Below are 15793 nucleotides of genomic sequence, written 5' to 3' on the forward strand. Positions count from 1 at the left end.
ATGGTGATGACCACTATTGTTCTATTTTTTTTCAGTCACTGCCATAACTCCAAGTCACCTTCTATCCTGTCTTGAGCTTTCCTATTATGGAACCTTTTCAAACAGGGGCCTCAACAAATGAAGCTTAATGGGATTTTTCCTGCATCCAGTCAACACTTATCATTTGAAATATTTTCAACACATTCTATTATATACTCACACACACACACACATATATATATATATGTGGCTATTTTTCTTTGTACTTTATTCATCACTATTGTCTGAAGATCAGAAGAAATTCCAAATAATTTGAGAAGTTTTCAGTTTCTTATATATATATAATAATAATAATAATATTGGGGATAAAAATCCAAAATTACAGGTAAAAACTCAATTAAAATCAATTTATTAAAAATTAAAATTAAATTAAGTTTCACAGTATTAAATATATATATATATATATATAGTTTTAGGGAAAAGAACCAAGGTTCATGAACTCATCAATGAAAATCCAGTCACATATAGAAAAATTCATAAGTAAAAGCACAATAAATGAGTATAATATAATACAAAGTAAATATCATAAGATATTTACTTTGTATTCTATTATACTTATATTATACTTATACACACACACACACACACACACACACACACACACACACACACACACACACATATAAAAAGAGAGAGAGAGAGATCAGAAACGAAAATTACCATTATTTCCTTTCTTCCCTGCATAATGTCTTTTACATAAAGGTATTTCTAAATAATAATAATAATGACAAAATGAATTAGCAGAAAGATTTGAACAAAACTAAAACTGCAATCATGAAAACTCTGAAAAGCATAAATATTTTGTTAAGAACAAAAGAAAGAAATTCTTCAGAATACTCTTTTTTATTTTGAGGAAATATTAACAGAAAAGAAAAAAATATCCCTTGAAAATGTATCAGTGGCACAGTTTTTGCATCTCATTATATTATGAAGATGCTGAATAATTAAATCCAATTTACATAAACAATATATGAAAAAGTAGTCAAGTTGAAAAGTGGCTAGGAAAGAGCTTTGCTTGTGGCTACACACTTATATCTCTCCTTATTTCACAAGGGAGATATTTCATTTTGAGCAAACAACAGAGACAACCTTACACTTGAGGTCAGCAGCCCAGAGACAACAACCCTATGATCAAAAGCATTCCATCCATCCATCATCATCTTGGTCTCTGACTCCAGGAATCAGTCTTCAGGACATTTTTTTTTTTCTGTGTTAAAACATTAGCTTTTTGCAGAATGTAGTGATGGCCTCTGTTGGAAAATACTTTATTCTGGTTCTTGTGCTTTCACATCAGCCAGAGGTGTCCAGATGAGCAAAACATCAAAAAGCAATACACTATCAATATCTTTACAGTGTGGTTTTATCAGAAATTTATTGCTGATATTGTAACCATAGGTCAGCCTTGATCAAGCCAGCTTATAAACAAAACGGGTTGTAGCCATACACCAAGCAGTCTCTTTTCCCATTTGTAATCTACAAAAGACTTGACTATGCAATATGGGCTGGGTTTTTTCTTTCATTTTTTTAATGGTAGCATTGAGGGAAGTTTGGCTGTTAATTTTTGCAGGTTGAGTGATGACATAGAGGCTGCCTTGTTGGTTGAAGACTTATTGTGACTTAATTAAAGACATTTATAAGAAACACTGCAAGACAAGGAATGCAGAAACAACCTAAGAGATATTTTCACTGTGTGTGTGTGTGTGTGTGTGTATGCATGAGAGAGAGAGAGAGAGAGAGAGAGAGAGAAAGAGAGAGAGAGAGAAAGAGAGAGAGAGAGAGAGAGAGAGAGAGAGAGAGAGAAAGAGAGAGAGAGAAAGAGAGAGAGAGAGAGAGAGAGAGAGAGAGAAAGAGAGAGAGAGAAAGAGAGAGAGAGAGAGAGAGAAAGAGAGAGAGAGAGAGAGAGAGAAAGAGAGAGAGAGAGAGAGAGAGAGAGAGATAGTGTGTGTTTGTTTAACCAGAGGATTTCTATGGTGTTTTTGAATACAGCAGCTGACAAAGACATTGTTACACGACTTATGTCACAGCACCTTGTGTCATGAAAGAATATTTTATGGAGAAAAATCCATTTTATAAAAACTAGTTTTACTGAATTTAAACAAGACAAAACTATCATTTAAGACATTGGTCTCAGGAAGGATTAGACCTGAATATCAAATCTTTTGTAATGGTTTACAAAAACCTGTCAGGTTAGTGTCTCTGTTGAAATATATGAAGACCACTGCTTCGTTGTTTATGTCAAATGAACTCTGGCAGTTTATAAAAGAATTCCACATCTGTGTTGGGGTAGCAGTACTTTAATAGATTCTATTGTATAAACTAGTTAAGTAGGTTAAAAGAACAGTTGAAGACCCTTATGGTGACCGATTTCATTTCCAATCATGTTCAGCTGATGTTTCAGGATAGATTGAAATCAGGGCAAATACTGGCCCCACCTGCCCTACAGATCAAAACATCCCAAAACATATCAATATATACCAAGCTACAGTCTAAAAATGGATTCTATACAGGGATATATATAGATCACAAAATACAGAACTTCAATATTAGCAATATTAAATAGAAAACTTTAAAATGTAACTAAGAATCAATAATAAAATTCACTTAAAACTGATGGAAACAAATTTCAATGAATTTAAAACATTCAGAACAGTGACACACACAACAAAGAAAAATAAATATTTTGAAGAAGTCTAATGACAATATTTCTAATATTAAAGAGAAATATTCATCATCATCGTTTAACGTCTGCTTTCCATGCTAGCATGGGTTGGACGATTTGACTGAGGACTGGCGAACCAGATGGCTGCACCAGTCTCTAATCTGATTTGGTAGAGTTTCTACAGCTGGATGCCCTTCCTAATGCCAACCACTCCGAGAGTGTAGTGGGTGCTTTTTACGTGCCACCGGCATGAGGGCCAGTCAGGCGGAACTGGCAACGGCTACGCTCAAATGTTGTTTTATATGTGCCACCTGCACAGGAGCCAGTCCAGCGGCACTGGCAACGGCCTCGCTCAAATGTTTTTTTCACATGCCACCGGAAGAAGTGCCAGTAAGGTAATGCTGGTAACGACCACGCTCAAATGGTGCTATTTACGTGCCACTGGCACGGAAGCCAGACAGCTGCTCTGGCAATGATCACGCTCGGATGGTGTTCTTTGCGCCCCACTGGCACGGGTGCCAGTCAACGAATTTGGTTCATTATTATTATTATTATTATTATTGAAGATATTGCACAGTATCCAATATTGTGATGCAGATTGAAGAATTGTGTGTCTTCCGAGGATTTGTAGTCTGTCAAGGCACAACATACACCTCAGACAGACAGTACTTTACATGGTATGCATGCAGCTCCGAGTAATGCTGATTTTTGCAATACATCTAGATTGCATAACTGACATATAAAAAGCACTGTTCAAATGCTGGGCCTCAGTGCTTGAGAAGAAGACTTGTCAAGCCAAGTGAGATCAAAGCCAATACCAGTGTTGCGTAATTGGCAGCCATGTAAAAAAGGTGTAAAACATTGGTTGGTGTTAGGAAGAGCATCCAGTCATAGAAACCCTGACCATATCAAATTGGAACCTGGTGCAAACCTCCCCTACCACCACCTTACCAGTTTTCAGTCAAACCATCCAACCCATGCCAGCATGGAGAAACAGACATTTATGATTATTATTATTCTTATTACTTTATTTGCAGAATGGCAAGCTGCCTATGTTCTGAGTTCAAGTTCTGCCAAGGTTAACTTTGTGTTTCATCCTTTTGGGGACAAGAAAAAATAAACCAGTTAAATACTGGGGTCAAAGTAATTGACACTACTCTCCACACGAAATTTCAGCCCTTGTACCCAGCAGTAGAAAGGGTCATTATTTAATCCAATGTTAAATCTATAACACAAAAGTGGAAAAGTGTCAAAATTCATAAAATTCTAGAATGTCTTGCATAAAACTTCCTGATATCGAACTTTTATTTTTCTTTGAATTGGTTTTTAGCTAATCGAGTGTGGCCATGCTGGAATACAGTGTCAAAAGGTTTTAGTCAAATATATTGGAACCTTATTTAATACAATACCTGACTTACATGTTTTGACACATCTTGTACAGGTGTACACACGTACACGTACACACACACACACACACACACACACACACACACACACACACAAGCATAAAATGTGGATGTAAAACAATTATGAAGATACATTATTTATGTTTGACAGATATGCCCACGGGTATATGGCATAGTGGCTAAGAGTGTGGGCTACTAACCCCAAGATTCCGAGTTCGATTCCAGGCAGTGACCTGAATAATAATGATAATGAAGATGTTACCTACACACATGCACAACGAACTTCCATAGTTTTCATCAACCAAATTCCATTCTGAAGACCTGAGGTTATAGAAGACACCTACTCAAGAAATCACATAATGGGAGTGAACTCAGCACCACATGGTTAGGAAAGGAATTTCTTAACGACCTGATGAAGCAACATATGGCAACAGGCGTATGGCGTAGTAGTTAAGAGCGCAGGCTACTAACCCCAAGATTCCGAGTTCAATTCCAGGCAGTGACCTGAATAATAACAACAACAACTTTGAAAAAAACAAAATCTTAGGAATGAGAACCCATGTCCAAAATTTTCCCAAGACACCTGATGAAGGCTGGAGGGTATATCAGCCAAAACGTTGTGTTAACCACAAACAAGATGAGGACAAATATCCGTCAAGTGTAAATAGTGTGTTTAAATTATTCTTATATAATTTCAAGATAACTATTGGAAACTCATTCACTCCCATACACCACCACAAGATAAATACAAGCAAGACACACAAACATGACAAATATAAGATGGAAAATCTCCTTCCTCAAACCAATTTCAAAATGTAATTCAAGAAATCATATTGTAAATAAAATGTTAACAAAGACAAAAAAATTAAAGAAAAACAATGCACTTTTTTGTTGATATTTGTTCATAATTTTAAACCTTTACAATGATCTTTAAAAAAAAATAAAAAAATATGTTGTTATGTATTTAAATATTAAATTTGACGAGGAAGAAATCATGATTTCACCAATGATTTGTGATTAGTCTTTTGTTGAATATACACAGCAAATGTGTGTGTGTGTTTCCCTTCATTATATTTTATTATGGCTACAGTTTAACAAGGAGTGACCATAAATTTTAAACTGAATTTTTCTGTAAATTCAAAACATCAAGTTCTTTGCAAAAAAGAAATCTTAAAAGCTGTGACAGTACACTCTGCATGTGAAGACATATCTGCTGCATCAGCATCATCATTTAATGTCCATTTTCCTTGCTGGCATGGATTGGACGGTTCAACAGGAACTGGCAAATCAGAAAATTGCATCAAGCTCTGCTGACTGCTTTAGTATGGTTCCCATGGTTGGATGCCCTTCCTAATAATGCCAACCACATTTACAGAGTGTGGAACGAGTGCTTTTTCCATGGTACCATCAGCAGTGAGGTTACCAAGACAATCCCTAATCCTTCCCAGTAGCATTGAGGAATGGAAAAGCATCTTGCGTTGGAAGAGAAATATTGCAATCTCAAATGGAGAGAAAGAAAGCAGAGAAAAATGGTGAGGAGGGGGGGGTCATACACCCAAGTTACAGTGAGGGGTGTGTAGTGAAGTGGACCAGGGATTGGAGAGGGTGAGTGAGTTCACTGAAAGGAAAGTGGGAGCTAGTGGTGGGGGTGAGAATTTAATGAGTAGGGGAGAGGGAGAGGGTGTTAGGAGGATATGTTGTGGGGGGAAGGATTTAACAGGAACACATTGTGTAGGTAGGTATGTGAGGGGGGAATGGAGGTGAGTACAGTGGTGGTGAGCATAAGTGAGGGAAGGTAGGTTGGTGGGGAAGTAGGGACATGGGCACAAACGACACATTTTTACTTTTGGCTGTAATTTAGCTGAGCAGATTTTCTCAACTACAGCAGCAAATCACCAGTTGTTTCAATCCTTTATCATCTCCATCTGTGAGACTCAAAATCTGAAGATCATTTCTCACCACTTCACCCCACATCTTCCTGGGTCTACCCTTTCTACAAGTTCCTTCCACTATTACAGACCAGCACTTCTTTATGCAGCTCTCCTCTTCCATACTAGTGTAGGCTTCTCTCTTGCATCCTTCATCTGATGCCTCATATCCAGTTTTTCTCTCAAAACAGTTACCATTTGTCGTATGTGCACACTGATATCATACACTCAACAGAGCATGCTGGCTTCATTTCTTTCAAGCCTTCACATGTTCTCTGCAGTCACAGCCTATGTTTCACTAACATGTAGCAATGCTGTTTGTATATATGCAAGGGAGGGGCCCTTCTTTACCAACAAAGGTAGTAACTCTGAACTTTGCCCAGTCAGTTTTATTCAAGACCTGGGATGAGGTGGTCAAGCATGACCTTCGAACGTTGGGCCTCAGAGGCAATGACAAAAGACTGAGACCTCTGGAGGTATGCTGTGACTGAGAAGACCCGACAAATAAAGTGAGTTCATGGCTGTAACCTTCACCAGTGTCGCATAACCAACCCACTCAAAAGTACCTTGGGTCATAGGGTGACATGCCGTGCTTGAAGAGACCTATTGAGTCAAGTACATCAACATGAACAGCAATATCAAGATCACATCAAATGGAAATTGTAGTTGTGAGGCACGTAAAAAGCACCCACTACACTCTTGGAGTGGTTGGCATTAGGAAGGGCATCCAGCTGTAGAAACACTGTCAGATCAGATTGGGGCCAAGTGCAGCCTCCTGGCTTCCCAGACCCCAGTTGAATCGTCCAACCCATGCCAGCATGGAAAACGGCCGTTAAATGATGATGATGATGATGATGATGATGGAAACTATCTACTACCTCTAAGGATTTCCTTGGCCATTTGATGAAGTTTTCTTTCCTGTACATTCTTAGTGTTTATTGCAGCTGCACACCTGCCACATACAAAGTCTACAGCAGAGGAAATGCAAAGATGAGAAAAAGATTAACAGAGGAAGTAGTGTTTGTATGCGGCAGATATGCTGCTGTCTCACTGCATGGACAGTGTTGTACTCTTTGTCAATAATGCTTCACACAAACTCAGATAAACACCAGATTAAGGAGTGCACAGGCTTGAGACAGACATTAATGCTTTATTACTGAGGTGTGACCTACAAACAAATGAGCTGTAAAAACACCTTGCCGTATTTGAATACTGAGATTCCTGTTCATTTAAGCCAAGGTGGACATAACCATTTGACAAAAATGAGATTGATAACATAATTACTAGGCGAAATGCTGGGGTCAATATAACCATCTAAAATTGCTGGAAAATATATTTTATACTCAGCACTGTTAATGGCATTTGTCTAATCAATAGTATTGATGAGAGAGAGAGAGAAAGGAGCAATAGTCTGTCATTATTGCTGTTTCAGGTTAAATATATAAAAGCTGTGTTATTGATTTAGGTTAAACCCCAGTGGGACATGAATAAAGTTTCCACACCTGAACTAGATTGACTGCTCAAGTTCACTGATTCTTTCATTTCATAAATACAGACTGGCTTAATGGCAGGTGCAAACTAAAAATAGTTACAGGTGAAACAGAAAAGTTATTGAATTTAGTTTCCTAATCATCGTAATTCAAATACCTTCTTCATTGTTTTCATAATTTAAAAAAAAAAAGAACCCACTGGCCCCATTTTTGTGCTCTTTGTTCTGTTTGCACAAAAGACCCATCGTGTGTATGTGTCTGTGTATGTGTGTTTGTGTATATGTGTGTGTTTGTGTGTGTATGATAGCATCTCTTTACCTTGACACTGCAAGATAGTTGTAAACAAATAACCATCACACAAAAGATGCCCTTCCTTTCCAATCAACAGTGAAAACATGTCTGGTCATGAGGGGGAAGCATGTTACCTTGCTTGCAAGCAGGTGACGGTTGGCAACAGAAAGAGCATCCTGCTGTATAAAATCTGCTTTAATGAATTCAGTCTGACCCACGAAAGCATAGAAAAGTAAATGTTAAAATGATGATGATGATGATGAGAAAGAACCAAACCAATTTCAGGTAAATTTTTAGCATTTATGAAAAAACAAACAAACTAGCAAAGCATGCATGGTTGTGTAGTAAGAAGTTTGCTTCCCAACAACATGGTTCCAGGTTCAGTCCCACTGCATAGCACTTTGAACAAGTGTCTTCTATTATAGCCTAGGGCAAACCAAAGCCTTGTGTGTGGATTTGGTAAACAGAGACTGAAAGAAGCTTTTGTAACAGTTTGGAAAAAGAGATCGGTAGAATAAGTACCAGGCTTAAATGAAAAATAAATCCTGGGGCTGATTCATTTGACTAAAATTCCTGAAGGTGGCGCCCCAGCATGGCTACAGTCTTCAAGGAAAAGATAAAATATAATTAGCATGAAAATCTTGTTTAAACACTTTAAAAACTGGATGTATGTTTGGGAGCCTGGCCCAGAAATTGGGCCCTTTGTTTGTTTGTTTTGTAGATAAGTGGTAGGAGTAGGTAGATATTGCTGAAAGTATTGTACTAACTGTACATATTGGCATGTCCTTTATCATAAGGGACCAGCTGCTTCCAGAATACGAAGACGATATTTTCGAGAGGAGTTCCATTGCACTTATTGGTCTCACAAAGGTAACGGACTTCCAACAAAGCTATTCTCAATTCATATGCAACAAGGCTGCTTACACAAATACTAACAACTTTCACGTGTAAAGAAATTAGCTTTTAACACACACGTACACACCCACGCATACAGGTGCACACACACACATAGATAAATAAATAAAATAAACTGTATCCTGGAGAAACTGAACACACAAAACGTATTTTGAGGAAAAACAGATTTGAAAAGTTGACCATTTCTTTCCTGATGCACTCTTTGCCATTGTTTTTGCTCTGAAAGTGACTTTGAGGATGATTCTATAAACCGTTTAATGGTTCATTTCTGACAAATAAACCAAATTCAACAACTAAGAGCAGTTTTTATTAAATACATTTCAAAATAGTAAAATTAAACAATTATAAAATCTTTGGCCATGCTGGAGCACAAACTTGGAGGGTTTTTAGTTGAATATATCAACCCTAGTACTCAGTTTTTTTTTTTTGCTTCTTTTTAGAACCTGGTACTTATTTTATCAGTCACTTTTGTCAAACTGCTAAGTTACAGGAACATAAACACACCACCATTGGTTGCCAAGCAGTGGGGGGGGGGGAGACACAAAGACACACACAATAGACTTCTTTCAGTTTTTGTCTACTACAGCTAGTCACAAGGCTTTGGTTGGCCTGAGGCTATAGCAGAAGACACTTGCTCAAGGCACCATGCAGTGGGACTGAACCTGGAACCATGTGGTTGGGGAGTAAGTTTCTTACCACACAGTGATGCCTGTACCTGACTGAAAAATTTTTTTTAAATAGCAAAATGGAAATTAAAAAACAATTCTAAGTAAACCAATGCAGTCCAGCATGGCCACAGCTTCCTGCCAGGAACCAATAAAACTGTTTTATCTGACAAGTTGGAACTTGGCAAGATTATTTGAAAAGCTTTTGAGAATTAGAGGAGACGAATTATATTATTAAATATTTACCCCTTCCAAGCAGAGGGTTTTTTGCCTTTCTTGTCTTGCAAGGTATTTGGTGACCCTCTCAGTGATGGTGCCATATAAAAAGCACTTAGTACACTCTGTAAAATGGTTGGCATTGGGAAGGGCATCCAGCTGTAGAAACTATGCCAAAACATGATGACCCCTGATATAGCTCCCAGCCTTGTCAGCCCCTGTCAACCATCCAACTCATGCCAGCATGGCAAACGAATGATGATAATGATGTGTTTTACTATAATTAATTAGAAGAGTTTCATTTCTAAGACTGCTGTGTACTTGCTGTTTAGAGACTGCAGTTTGAAGAATTCTTTGATCCTCTGTCGAATAAATGCTGTGGTGCAGACCATTTTGATTTTTTTCTTCTACTGTGGTAGGATATTTCAAAAATACATATAGAAACTGTAACTATGGAGACTTAGACTCTGTACTACAATAACCCAAAATAGTGAAGCTCTGCTACTGTTAAGTATGGAGTGGCAAAATATTTCCTACTTACATTTCTTTTTTTTTTTTTGCCACACCCTGTATAATTGCCTGTAAATATGGTGATGTAAGAACACTAGATTGAGATTGTGTAGCTGTGGCATTCTTAGTGTGAAATAAATGAAAGGCAAAAGAGTGATGGATCTAGTAAGGTAATACAAATGGAATGGAAATGGATCTATATACATCCACACGCATATGTAAAGATGCCATGTTTTGTGAGAGAAGAACTTACTGATTCATTGATTGATCTACATTGAGAAATACTATTGATTTAAAAATCAATGATGAAAATTAAAAGAAATAATGTTATAACAAAAAATATAAAATGATTTTTGAATGAAAAAGAAAGCAATAAGTTATATAATGTATAGTAATTTATCTTTTAAATTTTATTTATTTTCTTAAAAATCAGTAAAACAAAAATCAAAAATTAAGCAAAAATTTTGCTACAGTTTATTTTGATAAAATTCCAAAAATGAAAGAATGTATTTTTTATTTCTAATTGCAAAGAGATCTACCGCTTTCCAAAGGTAACACATAGAAATGGAGTTTGGTACTGAACAGAAATTATGGCCAGATTTTAAGGCCTCAATTAATTGATGGTTTCCTCATTATCGCTTTATGTTTGCACCAGTTATGCGAGAGAGTTAAATCAATGGATCAGAATAATTAGCCATGTCAGATTGAAAGTTAAGAAACACTTTTAATGGCATTTACAGGCCATCAATTAAAACTGATCTAGAGAAGTTAAATTCATGCAAGAAAAAAAAAAACTTAGTTGTGTTTACAAATAGGAATTACATTTATAAATCCTTATAAATCTATCTTCACATTTTGTCAATCCTATCTTACTATTAACAAATCCTCTTCAAGCCTCAACAACTGGTATCTCAGTAGAGAGGTCAGGTGAGACTCATAATGGATTTCTGCTCGCACATCTGGAAGGTTGGTGCAGCTATTTGATGCACAGGCAGCGTAGACAGCAGCTGAAAGAAGGATATGCAACTGTCACGGAGACAAGTCATTTGCTGACCCACACATGGGCCATGTATTCTGACCACCAGAACTGGCTGATTTGGTGCCACCTCCATTCCTCACCCAGGGTCAGTTCATCCACCCCTACATTAACCACTACACTCAGTCCTTTTTCCTCACAATGTTTGCTCCTTGGAATTTCCTACCGACCCATGTTTTTTGCTGCAGCTGGTAATGTGCAACTATTGAAAGAGAAACAGCAGCTATATTGATATTATTGGTCTTGGACAACTTGTAAAACCCCTTCCAAATCACAAAATTATGAAATAAAGAAACAATACTGAGGTATAAGTTAAAAAGGGAAAAATCCCATGGAGCTAAAGAAGAGGGCTGTTTATAACTATGGCCGTCATGGTTGGCAAGGTCAGAAAAACTGACCAGTGAAAAGAACTGACCAGTTTGTTTTCATAAGATAACATAATATCCAGAGTAAGATTCTAAGTTTACAGAGAAAATATAAAGTTTAAAAGTTATGACCTGGATGTTTATGATAATGGTGCCAGGATAAGAATCAGCCATTCCGCTCAGCCACACAGTTTCTAAATAACTCACATCTCACACCAACCTTTCATCAATCACTTCTCTCAAGAATTCAAATACAATGTACAAGAGAGTTGTTTCCAATGGCATTGCTGCCCGACACTAGGAAACATCACATTATGTTAGCTGGTCTAAGTGTCCAACAAAGGAAATGGTCACCATGACCCACTGGAAATAGCAGCCAAATTTCTCATAAATTGCATCCTGCTATCTTAAATTTGTAAATAACATGAAAATACATCGGAGAGTCTACTCGTATAGATACAAAAAATCAAAACACACACACAATATAACATTTTGCATTGAAATTTGCTAGGGTTGACTTTGCCTTTCATCCTTTTGGGGTCGATAAATTAAGTACCAGTTGAACACTGAAGATGTAATTGACTGACCCCTTCCCTCAAAATTTCAGGCTTTGAGCTTAGAGTAAGCTAAGAGAAAACTGTTTACAGGGGGGCTGTTTTTGTTCTCATTTGTACAATAGATCAAGTTCTTCATTTGCTCCACATGTTCACCTCCATTGAAACATTTCTGACAAAATGATTCAACAGCTGTTAACATTGTAATGTTTTACATTGTAATATAAATTTCCGTGTAAGCATTGATCTGAAATGTGGGAATGAGTTGGGATGACATTTTAATGAGTAATAGGATTAAGTTAGAATATTTGATTAATCAATCCCCCACCGCCGCCAACCCCATTAACTGATGTATGTTATGTTGGTTTAATGTTCCTCATACAAACCATGTAGATTAAATCGATCAAATGTGTTCAAAGGTTGTTGTTAACAGAAATCTATATTCCCAAAACAATATCTTCCCTGAAGGAAAAACTGGTTTCCAAATAATAATTCTTAATTGATTATCAGCAATAAATCCCCACCTCCCTGCATTCCACACAAGTAACATTAAAAGTGGAATGAAACAAAACGGCTTAGGATGCCATTGTATCGGCATGTCAAAGGCAGACGAGTTCCTTGACAGCCAATAGGGGCAATATCCTGTGAGCAGATGGGAACCGAATTTACCAAACATTGAGAAACACTTCAATACAGAAGTTAGACTAATATCCAATTCTATACAAGAGAATTAGGGTTCAGAAAGTTCAAAGCCAAATGGGTTGAAAGATTTAAGTGCCATAATAGCAGAAATGCCATTCTAACAACTTGACATCACACACACACACACATCCATCCATCCATCCATCCATCTATATATATATATATATATATATATATATATATCGTAGTTGTGGCCAATGCCAATGCTGCTGGTGGCATGTAAAAAGCACCATTCGAGTACGGTCAATGTCAGTGCCACCTGATTGACCCCTGTGGCAGTGGCATTTAAAAAGCACTCACTACTCTCAGAGTGGTTGGCTTTAGGAAGGGCATCCAGCTGTACAAACATTGCCAGATCAGATTGCAGCCTGGTGTGGCCTCCTGGCTTGCCAGACCTCAGTTAAACTGTCCAACCCATGCCAGCATGGAAAGCGGACATTAAATGATGATGATGAATGATGACGCTGATATATAAAATGGACTCTCTTATTGAGGTTTCAGCAATTTCTTGCTGAACAACCACACAGGTGATTTGTTTATAATGATCAAATGTTTGTGTACACATAAGCTCACAGCCTCCATCAAATCAACATTACCTGTACAGTTGCACCATGTACCACATGTCAAATGGTGAAATGATTGCAGAGCAATGTGAAGTGAAGTGAAGTGCTTTGTTGAAGAACACAACACAATGCCCAGTCTAGGAATCAAGCCCATGATCTCACCATCTCAAGTGCAACACCCTAACCACTAGGCTATGCTCCTTCATATATATATATATATATACATGGAAGTTTAGAATGAAACTGATGATGTTAGGCTGCTACATTGGTGTGAATGGAGTCGATCTGTGGAGAGATCACAAGCAACATTGAACCTGATATAACAAAATTTCTGGAACTCCATGATGTAAATTCTATTGCTATAAGTAAGGCAAATATTTAGAAAGTTGAAATATCTTTCTAAATAAGGTTCAACTTCCAACTGGAGTTGGACAACAGTTTGTTAGACAGTGAGAAAGAATTAAAAAACTTAAATGTAGAGGACAGCTGGACGATCGCAAATCTCTGGGGTTGAAACAGAGCCCCAAACAAGCAGTAAGTGACACGGAACTAAATAGAGCCGTGTAAAGAGTGAAGTGACGGGATTGGAAGGAAGAAAGAAAGTAACAACACCAGGTGTAAATAAATAAATAAATTTTAAAAAAGTATTATAGGCATTTTTAGCCAAGAAGGAATGAGAGGGTTAGTTAATGTGATGAAGGTTAAGGTGAGATCCTAAATATTTTGTACTGTAACCACTTTACAAAGAAATCAGACTCTTGTTAAAGAATATTATGAGATAAGACATTTAAAACAATTCAAGTCAGTGATGGTAGAAGACAGGCTCAGAGAAGTGTCACTCAGTGAGATTGACCAAATAAGAATATATGTTGAATAATGAGTGACAACTTGAAATGGAACCAAAAGGTGATTCCAACTATAAAGATTTCTAAACCCTTGACAGTTTGTAGACAATGCAGGTTGGTAGATTGACAAGATACTGCAGTTATAATTAATGTTAGAATAATTAAAATGTACTGAATGAAATTTAGGATTGAAAAAGTAAACCGAGAAAGTCTTTGTACTTACTTTGTTCAGGAGGTGTGACATGATATTCCCTGTTGTTTACTATAAGCCAGAATTCAGATTTTAAAAGATTATTTATTGATGTGGATTTTGCAACTTTAATTCCCTCTGTAAGTAAATAAAAAATAAAATAAATAAATAAAATAAAACAAATTGGTTTGAAGCAAGCAAAGATAACAACAGGAAATGATGAGAACACACACATACAGACGTCTATATTTTATATCAATAGGGTTAAAATCCAAGATGCATTGTCTTGAAGCACAGCTGTTTATTTCACTTTTTCAAATCTGAATGTAGATGTGATATTTGTGTGAGGTATGCATAAAAGTTAAAAATACTAGAAAATATTTTCTTCAGAATAATAATTTCAAAACACAAGATTGGAACATTTTTTGCTATCATTTGATTCTCAGCCTGAAGAATTTGTAATAGAAGATATCTTGCATGTTTTCTAATATATGTACAATTTTGTAATTCCTACTAGCAAATGAAACATGTGTAATGGTGAATAAATAATGCCAAAAAGTTTTCCAATCTCCTGTTTTGATATATACATAAGATGGCTTCTCTTGTCATGAATAACAAATGAGGGCTCAGTAAAATAAAGTGTTAATCATGTCCTATGGACATGAATGTGTCTCTTGAGGTCTGCTGGTGCCTTGCAAACTTTTTGGCAAATGAAACAAGTTGAGGACTCAATTTGCTTGAGTGCTTGTAGATCATTTACTCTGAGTTTTTTTGAGTGGAGGGGCAAGGCCTGCTTTGCTTCCTGCTCCAAAACCAGAATGACAGGTAAGGTTTCCATTTAGAGGAGCAGTCTTTTGCCAGCATGCCTTCATGCTTGCAAGAAGTTGGTCCCGAAGCTGGAATTAACTTTGCTCAAATCTTTGAACTAAGGAGAAGCAGGACTGGTGCCAGGTCCTGTGTTCTGATGCTTTGATTTCCCTGGAAGAAAAGGAAATGTTGTATCACTTCAGATTGTCTTTTAGTTTGTCTTTGAAGCACAAGAACAGCCTTCCAACTGACCTTCCTGTTGGGAATTGGCCAACTAAGTTTTAATGTTCTAGATCATTTCTGCTGTTTACAGCAGTGCTTGGAAGGAAGGTGTGTAGCATGTGATCACTACATTCTCCACGAAAGAGAAAGTTGAGCAGAGAATCTGCATCAGATTTTGCCAAAAGCTTGGTGATAGCTGCTCAGAGGCCTACACAAAGTTTTCAAGAAGTTTCCATTGTTCTCGACACAATCAAGTAGAAGGAGATCTTGTGCAACAGAAACCTGAGTGTCTTTTTGGTCAGCTGAAAGCAGTTTTGGCTCAAACTTGACAGATATGCGTCTCATACCCAAATCTTCAGTGATAATGGACTGAAGTGAACCGTAACTAAT

The 15793-nt window shown here is 37.0% G+C and overlaps 1 protein-coding gene across 4 annotated transcripts in view; it reads right to left on the reverse strand.

Moving 5' to 3' along the window:
* LOC106867904 (calcium uniporter protein, mitochondrial) overlaps window positions 1-15793 on the reverse strand; it is a 189448-nt gene that overhangs the window by 45956 nt on the left and 127699 nt on the right. For 2 of the 4 annotated variants that reach the window (XM_052973982.2, XM_052973977.2), the window contains 2 exons: window positions 14408-14512; window positions 700-747 (listed from right to left, as the gene is read on the reverse strand). In XM_052973982.2, coding sequence (XP_052829942.1) covers window positions 700-747; window positions 14408-14512 — 153 coding nt within the window. The remainder of the gene's footprint in view (window positions 1-699; window positions 748-14407; window positions 14513-15793) is intronic. The other 2 variants (XM_052973989.2, XM_052973985.2) reach the window with 1 other exon arrangement.

The sequence above is a fragment of the Octopus bimaculoides genome, chromosome 1, assembly GCF_046866305.1.
Source record: "Octopus bimaculoides isolate indiv1 chromosome 1, ASM4686630v1, whole genome shotgun sequence".
NCBI classification, from domain to species: domain Eukaryota; kingdom Metazoa; phylum Mollusca; class Cephalopoda; order Octopoda; family Octopodidae; genus Octopus; species Octopus bimaculoides.